Source organism: Gordionus sp. m RMFG-2023, chromosome 2 (genome assembly GCF_954871325.1).
Source record: "Gordionus sp. m RMFG-2023 chromosome 2, tfGorSpeb1-WG-v2, whole genome shotgun sequence".
NCBI lineage: Eukaryota > Metazoa > Nematomorpha > Gordioida > Chordodea > Parachordodidae > Gordionus > Gordionus sp. m RMFG-2023.
In genome coordinates this window covers 252,941-262,433 of record NC_088776.1, presented here as the reverse complement: position 1 = coordinate 262,433, position 9,493 = coordinate 252,941, and the positions used below count along the sequence as shown (strand labels likewise).

General features: G+C 27.4%; 1 protein-coding gene across 1 annotated transcript; it reads right to left on the bottom strand.

Annotated features, from left to right (window-relative positions):
- Positions 1–1,783: 1,783 nt before the first annotated feature.
- LOC135924966 (uncharacterized) lies at positions 1,784–7,194 on the bottom strand. The gene is made up of 3 exons (XM_065460101.1): positions 7,004–7,194; positions 5,521–5,766; positions 1,784–2,050 (listed from the first exon to the last, which is right to left on the bottom strand). Exons 1-3 carry the CDS (start codon positions 7,019–7,021, stop codon positions 1,949–1,951), a joined length of 366 nt encoding a protein of 121 aa, XP_065316173.1. The 5' UTR covers positions 7,022–7,194; the 3' UTR covers positions 1,784–1,948.
- Between the last annotated feature and the right edge of the window lie 2,299 nt (positions 7,195–9,493).

Genomic DNA, 9,493 nt, shown 5'->3' with positions numbered 1-9,493 from the left:
GTCATTTTTAAAAATTTGATAATTTTTTTTTCCCTGACGATTATTTTATAGATCACATTTTAAAATGAGAATTAATAGATATTTAAAAAAAAAATGTTTTTGCTCTTAAAATTTAAAAAAAATAAATAACGAAAAATAAAATAAAATAAAAATATTTACAAAAAAAATATTAAAATATAAAATGAAACGAAAATAAAAAAAAAAGAAATTAAAAATGTTTGTTCAAATTTACTCGGTTTAGCTAGTGAACAAAAAAAAATATATAAAAAAAACCTAAACTAAAATATTTTTTTTCTTACAAATTGGGGACTCAATTATAATTAAAGATTTTAATTCTTTGAATTTTTATTCTTTGTTCTATTCATTTATTTTTAGGATTTTATTTATTTAAAAAGAGATTATATTTATTTTAGATGTAATTTTTTTTTCTCTTTTTTTATACATGATATTAATTATTATATTTATAAATATGAACGCATAAATTCTGTAAATTAGAGTAATATATATAATGAGAATATTTTAATTTTCCCCAAATAAACCCCATTCCTCGCACTCCCGATTTTGGCATAATTCATCCCTATAAAAATCCTTCATTTTATTAAAATATTTTTTATCGATTGATCGAATTTATTAACCAAATTGTCGTTTTCAAGATTATTTTTTTTTCAACGAGCAAAATCAATAAAAGGTTTTTTAATAATTTTCCTTCTCCTCTCTTCCCATGCAAACCCGTTCCCCAAAGATATTTTAAAATTGATATTTTTAAGATTTTATTAAGTTATAAATATTTCATTTTAATTTCGGGGTTTTATAAAGAGATTATCTAATTTATAAGAAATTAATAATAAAATGACGAAACAAACGCAAAAAAGTATAGAATAAATTGAATGAATTATTTTCAAAAGTTGAATCCTGGCTTTTTTTTATTGATTTTAAAAGTCAATAATTATATAAAAATTTGTAAAATATAATTCGATTTGATATAATTATTGCCAAAAAAATTATTAAAAACATTCATATTTCTATAACATACAAGAAGTCCTTCTTGTTTCAAGTGGTAATATAAGTTATGCATAACTTGAAATATTGTAGTGTAGATAATAAAAAAAAGGTATATTTTAATATTTACATTTGACATCTACATAATTTATGTAAGTATCTTATATAGTAATATTAATATGTAAATGTAAAACTACTTCAAAAAATTTTTAAAAGGTTAAATTACATAAATTTTTTTTTTCTTATACTTAAAAATTTTTATGATGTAATTTAATTATTATAAATAATAATATATTTTTCTTTTAATTAATTAATTCATATTACTGTTAACAATCAATTTTTTTAAATTAAAAGAAGATTAATTTGAATTTTTAGCTTATTCAATTATATTTAATATAATAATAATTATAATAAGTTTTTTTTCTAACATTTAAGAAATAATACTTACGATAGAATAAGAAAGATAAGATGTAGTAATAGGATTACAATAGGGAAAAAATAAATAAATATGTAACATCATACATAGTATTATGAATAATTATAATAGAGTACTTTCTTTTTTAACTAGTGGATTGAAACATTATTAATTTCGAAGGACGTTATTTTTACCATTAATTCAATACACTCCAAGGTTTTTTTTTGTAGGGAGATTTAATTTATCCTATAAAGATATACTTATATTTAATATAAAATGTGTATTCAATTTGAAAGGTTATTACGGAATTTTTATTGGTCATTAAATATAGTGATTTTTTAATACCTTTTACTTAAAGGTCCGGTTAAAAAATAGATAGAAAAGTTATATTTTATTGTGGTTTATAAAAGGAAAATGTCTATTATTTTCGTTTTATATTGACAAAAGTTACTTTTTTAAGAAAACTGCTTGAAATAAACTCTAAAGATACATTTTTTTTTTATTATTAGAAATTTTTTTAAAGAGAATAAGATTTCATAGGAACTGAATTCCTATCAAAACTCCAACTACGAAGCCTATTGTTACGACGATATTTTCTTCCAAGAAATTCTTCACGTGCTTGCTATAGTCGAGAATCTAAATATATTATATATAATTTAAAAAATTTATAATAATGTGTTGTTAAACGGCTAACTCAATATTTTATCAGGAAAAATATTATGCAAGCCCTCAACTCACAGGTGGCACAAAGGGTTTGAAACAGCTGTTAAAGAAATCTCTCGAGGCTTAGACAATATATTTTTTTCTGGCTAAATTATTGAGTTGACCGTTTTTAAATATCGGCGCAATTCGAGCCGTTAAACAACACTGAAGTATTATTGTATATTAAATCAATTATTTGAAATCTCAAAATAATTGGTTTATTTTTTTGAAAGAGAGAAAGGTAGAAAAAAATAAGTTAAAGATTTTAGGTATTAAATTTAGTATTAAATAAATAGATACTACTATAATCATGCGATAATAGTAGTAATACCCAGCTAGCACACCAAACCAATTTTTCTTTTAGTTTTTTTTTAATAGCTAGCAGAATGGTAGCCCCACTAGACAACTTCCTAAATATTGAAAAGCAAAAAAAAAACCACATGGCAACAAACAAAGATGTAAAATCAAATGTATCTCTTTATTCTTTGCTGGAGATTGAAAAATTAAACTAATTCATCTTTGCTTAAAAAAAATTCAAAATTAATTTAGCGAAACTGTAAGTTAGTATCGAGATTAGTGGCTGCCTTAATTTTAGACAGAAAAATATTGCCTAAGCTTCTAGATTTCGATAATATATGTCTAAACCATTGTTCCTTCTACGACAAAATCTTCAGGTTAGCCTAATATTTTTCTGAGCGATTATATTGAGTCGTTCAACAACACTAATTGAGATATAAAGAAATGTCAGATAATACGAATAATTAATGCGTCAGTTCAAGAATTCTCGAATTATTCTGACGAACTTACAAAGCAAGGATGAATGCCAACCAATTAAATTTTATGGGACCAAAAAACGAAGGTAAGATTAGTCTCCAAATTTATAATTGCGAATAGTGTTGTTAAACGGGTCGGGTCACTTAAGCCCATTTTTAAAATATTTTATCCAGAAAGAAAAATATTGTCTCAGCCTCGAGATGGCGTTAATAGATGCTCAAACCTTTGTGCCATCTCTGAGCGAAATCTTAAGGGCTTGCATTATATTTTTCCTAATAAAATATTGAGTTCGCCATTTTTAAAAAAATTGGCTCAAAATGACCCCTCCCTTCATCAACACTAGCTGTAAACTTAACTTCTGTATAATTTCATTTTTTTTTTCAAATAAAAAGTGGTCATTTTATGCTACGTAACTTTTATTCCAGAATGTTTTTTTGTTAAAACATTGTATCAAAAACAAAAAAGCCAAAATTTACCAGGAATATACTATTTAGATGTTTATAACAGATATTCATATTATTAGAATACTCGGAAAATTGTATAGCAATTTGCAGAAATTTGCTATAGGACATGTTAAACGGCTGACTCTATTATCCAGCAAAAAATTACTCAAGACTGAATATTTTGCTAATAAATTGTACAGATATCTAGACATCTATCAAAAAAATCTCTAGCCTTTTTTGACTAAAATATTGAGCCAGCCTTGTTTAAAAATAAGCTCAAAAACATTTATTGTTCCTTGAAGTTAGGGCCACATTTAAGAATGGGGCTACTCTTATTGAAATAAAAAGAATCAATTAGGCTAAAAGTCAATCAGGGTATGAGTTAGTATTATTATTAAAAATATCACTGTTAACTACCTACATACATTAAGGGTTAGAAGTACCTCAGTGTTTGTTATTGAAATAAATAAATTCTAAATCTCTTTCTATTTTATCTTTTTGATTATACAGACGTTTTTGGAATCTCTAATATGATATTAACCCTAGTGCACATCAGAGACCTTCATAGGCCGGACCTAGGGTTTCGAAAATGCTTATTTAAAACAGTCGCTAAAGTATTGCAATTTTCTTCTTCTAATAATAATGTTGTGATCATTAGGAAAATTTTGTAGCAAGGTTTTTACACAATCGGATGCTCTGCCTGACATCAACTCATTTAAGTGGTTTTTATACTAAGTCGAGAAGACGGTTATCCTATTCTAGACCCAGATCACAGGGAACCTCTTAGATCCATAAGCCGCCAAAAAACGTTGCCACTCCCCCGCCACGATGAGACCGAAGGTAGAATAATATATTTTACTATTGTAAACAAAATGATTGCCTTAAATACAATACTAAATATAAACAATAAATTAAAAAATTTCGATAAGGGATTGGGGGAGGAAAATATTATTACATATGGGCTCGGGCCGGACTTGTGGTTTTTAATAAATATGGGCCGAGCCTGAGCTAAATTTTGTTGTTGCGGGCCTGGGCCAGGTTAGATCAGCAAATTATAACCCATGCATGAAGGAGAAGAAAGAAAGAAAGAAAGAAAGAAAGAAAGAAAGAAAGAAAGAAAGAAAGAAAGAAAGAAAGAAAGAAAGAAAGAAAGAAAGAAAGAAAGAAAGAAAGAAAGAAAGAAAGAAAAGGAAAGAAAGAAAGAAAGAAAGAAAGAAAGGAAAGAAAGAAAGAAAGAAAGAAAGAAAGAAAGAAAGAAAGAAAGAAAGAAAGAAAGGAAGGAAAGAAAGAAAGAAAGAAAGAAAGAAAGAAAGAAAGAAAGAAAGAAAGAAAGAAAGAAAGAAAGAAAGAAAGAAAGAAAGAAAGAAAGAAAGAAAGAAAGAAAGAAAGAAAGAAAGAAAGGAAAGGAAAGAAAGAAAGAAAGAAAGAAAGAAAGAAAGAAAGAAAGAAAGAAAGAAAGAAAGGAAAGGAAGGAAAGAAAGAAAGAAAGAAAGAAAGAAAGAAAGAAAGAAAGAAAGAAAGAAAGAAAGAAAGAAAGAAAGAAAGAAAGAAAGAAAGAAAGAAAGAAAGAAAGAAAGAAAGAAAGAAAGAAAGAAAGAAAGAAAGAAAGAAAGAAAGAAAGAAAGAAAGAAAGAAAGAAAGAAAGAAAGAAAGAAAGAAAGAAAGAAAGAAAGAAAGAAAGAAAGAAAGAAAGAAAGAAAGAAAGAAAGAAAGAAAGAAAGGAAAGAAAGAAAGAAAGAAAGAAAGAAAGAAAGAGAGAAAGAAAGAAAAGAAAGAAAGAAAAGAAAGAAAGAAAGGCTTCGGTAAAATATTTTTTTATACAATTGAAAATGATGGATTTTAGATAATAAAGATCGTGATTATTCCAAAGATAAAGCAATCCAGCAATTTAGCTACGCTATTTAATTCTATATATTTTTAAAAGTATAAGCTTTTACAAAAGGAGAGATCTAAAGAAAACTAACAAGAATGGTTGGGTAGGATCCACTTAAATAACTAAATATTACTGAGAGATAGAAAGATGTAGAATCCTATTTGGAGGGGGGAGGGACACAAATTTAGGCATAATTGCTTCCCTAACATTTATCTGTCACGAAGACGGCGGCGGAAGTTGCGAATGAATACGGAAAAAGGAAGAATTATCAATAAATTAATAAGATTTATGCATTAAAATTTTTTTTAACTCACGCTATTCGTAACGTCGTTACGTTGGGCGGCCTCCTTGATTTTTTGGTATTTAGCCATCAATTTTTCCTTCTTCAGACCGCAGTTGATGAGGATAAGGCAAATTACTATGAGACCGAAGAGGACGAGGGATTTGGCCATTCTCAACAGGATGGAAGAGAACAACCCCAGCAATGCCGATATGAGCAATTGGATCTTGATGTCGTATTTCAGAAAGGTGTCTTTCGCGTTTTCCGCCCTGGTCTCGATCTGTAACAAAAATTAGAATTGCGTTTCATATTCTAAATAACGACGAAATCCAATAATGTTAAACACAAATTATTTTTCTGATTAAGAGTCCTTTCGAAAAGAAGAAAAATTCAAAATTTTTGTCTACGAATCCTAAAATAAAATGATGGATCTTGAAATACAGCTGATTTTTAAATATGGATTTTAAAAAAAATGCTCTGGTACTGAAATACTGAAAGGTGGTACTAAATTCTGGCGCCCAACCTTTTTAACAGGTGATTAGGGTTCCAGTTAAATGTCAATTGTAAAGAAATAAATAGAATTCTAGATATTTAAGCAAGTAATAAAACCCATTAAAATTAGTTGCTACTTTTATTCGACAACTCCGTCGTCCGATTCTTGTTCATTTAAAAAAATGAGGTTCGGATTTTAGGAAATTTTAAGCGAATAGTTGCTGAACTCTCGTTCCTGGGTTAAGTTTCAAAATTCCGATAAAGGCGAGCGATAATTGGTTAAGAGATACATTTTCAATTTTAAGAGATTTTTTTTGAAAATCATTTCTCGCTAAAATCTTTCAGCCCAGCTTATGCGCCACTCCAAGGACGAGATACTGAAATGACCCCTCCTCTTAGCAAATTATATATACATACTCCTAATTAAATCAATACCCCTAACCCTCTTCGCCACTCTTCTCGATAATATCCATAGAATATCATATACAATGATTTAATAAGTTTCAGTCAAAAGTTTCTATAAAAAAACATGTAGCACGACCAAAGGGTCTGCATAAAGAGGACACAAAGCTCGGGATCATAACTCACAGCATTACTATGTCCGTTAGAGTTCCATACTAACTTAGTTAGATTCTTGGCGCTTAATAACTCTACATAATTTATATTAGATTTATAAAGTAAAGATTATATTGAATCATTTAAATATTATTTAATAAACATGTAGCCCGACCAAAGGGTCTGCATAAAAAGGGCCTAAAACTCTTTAATAGTATCATCTCTACATGGCATAATAATATCTCTTCTACATGGCATTAAGCTCTACAAATACCTATCTCTAAGCCTAAAGCTCTTCAATACTATCTCTACATAGCCTAAAAATCTTCAATACCTAGCTCTACATAGCCTAACTCTAACACTATCTCTACATACTAAAGCTATCCAATACTAATCTCTCTACATTATACATTAGATTTATAAAATAAAGATTATAATTCAATATATATAAATATTATTTTTTTTTTTACCTCCTTTTTAGAAACCATTATTTTTTAAAAATATGACAACTTAGTATAATTTAGTATCTAGAATTCGAGTCACGAATGATTTAGATTTTTTTTTTTATTAATTAAAACACAATTCGCAAATAAAAATATTAATATATATTATTTTAAAATTAAAATTTGATATTTCCAAATTATTCTAATAGAAGTGAAAAGGTAAATTTATTGATTTTTTATTGTTTAAAAAAAATCAATATTATTTGATATGACAATTAAAATTCTATTTTCAAAAAAAAATAATTAAGAATTAATTTTTTAAAAAAAATGGTTTGCAATTTTTGTACCCTTGAATCATCAGGCAAGGCATTCCGCGCGTTATTATAACAGCTGATTTGTAAAAATTTCTATTTCTTTTCCCTCTACTAAGGCGAACATATACATAGCCTTGTAAGTTGACATGTGCAAACGAGTGTTAAAAAAAATATATTAAATATAAATGTCCACTGTAAAAGTAAATTTTTAAACTATTTTAAAAATTTGTATTAATTGGTTCAAGAATTTGGTTGGATCTTTAAATAATTGTTGAAGGGAAGCAGAAGGAGAAGGAGAAGGAGAAGGGTTGAAGATGAGTTGGCATTAAAGGAATATAAAAATATGTTTCTGGAAAGAAAAGGAGCTATTTTATATTCTTAGGGACAATTTATAGCATGTATCTTGAATCTAGAAAAAATAATTCCCGGGAAAAATATCAGTTTTTTAGATCCTTAAAAAAACAATATATAAAGAAAGAAAGAAAGAAAGAAAGAAAGAAATTTCCAAAATAAAATTCCCCAAATAAATATTTAAAAATTTTGAAAAAAATTAACAAAATAAAAAAGAAAATTCCTGTAAAATATATACCTAAAAAATACTGTTGTGTAAAACTGGTCGATATCAGCCCATTTTTTAAAACGGCTGACTCACCATTATAGCCAGGAAAATGCTGACCTAAGCGTCGGATGCGCCATCTATGAACAAAATCTTTATTCGGCTTTCATAACATTTTTCTGGATAAAATATCTAGTTCGCCGTTTTTAAAATAACAGATTTTCCCGAATAAAATTTTTAATCTCAAAATTATAAAGAACAAATAAGTAGTTAATTTTATAAATAAAAATGTGTCGCGTTATGGTTTTATCCCCAACCTAATTTTGGTAAAATTTAAGCAAAAAAGGTTTTTATAAAATAAATTAATGCTTAACTATATTTACCTAAATTAACTACTAGATATTTCTGTGTTATTAAGCAAAACATCATGATCCATCAAGTTAATAGATTTTTCACTTTATAATTTTTAAGAGAGCCCGGAATTTTCAAAAATCATACAATTTTTGAGGTCTGGCCGTCAATGCTCGGTTTTATATAAATCTATATCTCAAATTTGTTCTTTTAAATTCACCCCCCTTTAAGTTTCGACGTTTCGAGTGATTACTTGAAACATTTTTCCCAACTTTTAGATATTGATGATCGCTTTATTTTCGTGGTAGCCTTTACACTCCGTCTTGATTTGGTGTCACATTTTCTTTCCGAAATGTCAAAATCTGTCATGATATCGCTGCTATAAAACTACGGAGTATCAAAAACTACTTACAACAGGTTTATCCAGTATGTATCATATTTTAAAATCTATTTGATCGCTTATATTTAAAACATCAAACACTCCTTAAACGTTGAGAATACTCAAAGCTCAGATAAAAAACTGAGTATCCGGAATTATTTCTTAATGCTTTGATATAAAACGGAATTGGCCAGAAATTCGATATTCATTTTAAAGGATTTGTAAGATGAAAACATTTTTTTTTCGACTGATTTTTGAGAAAATAGTCATAAACAATTATCGCGGTATTTATTTCTCGCCGTATTCCCCAACATTGAATTCGCATTAATAAATTGGCTATATTTCGAAAAAATAGTTGTTTCAGCCAAAGAATTCATGAAAAATATGGTAATTCACTCACAATCTTCTGAATTCTTAATTAGCACTGGAGCCGCTGTATCAACTAGTAATCGGGGGGAATACAATTATATCACCATCCTCGATTCGTCTTTTTTAGGGAAATTCCATAGAGATTCCAAGAAAAATAGAATTATTTATTGAATTAACCAATACAATCAAACCTCAAGTTTTCCATATATCACGAACAGGTAAAAATATTTTTAGGACGCGATATTATAGTATAAAATCCAGTACTACTAAAACAATGCATTGACGAGACAAATGAAAGAGTGTAATTGTTTCAAAGAGTTCTCAGAATTATTCTAAAAGACTCTAGGAGAAAGAATGTAGATTATGAAAGATTCTCTCAATAACGTGAGGGGAAAGTATGTTATTAAAGTAGATTCGAAAAAGTATATTCATGATCTAAAAAATAAATATTATCAGAATATCTATTTAAGGGCAATATTTCTTATAATTGTTATATGTAAATACTATTCTGTTAGTGTTATAATTTTATCAGAACGTTAGAATAGATT

What these genes read in the sequence shown, in the direction of transcription:
- LOC135924966 (XM_065460101.1), bottom strand. An exon ending in GTAACGACGTTACGAATAGC is followed by an intron (nt 2,051 to 5,520) that starts GTGAGTTAAAAA and finishes TAATATATTTAG; the next exon opens with ATTCTCGACTATAGCAAGCA.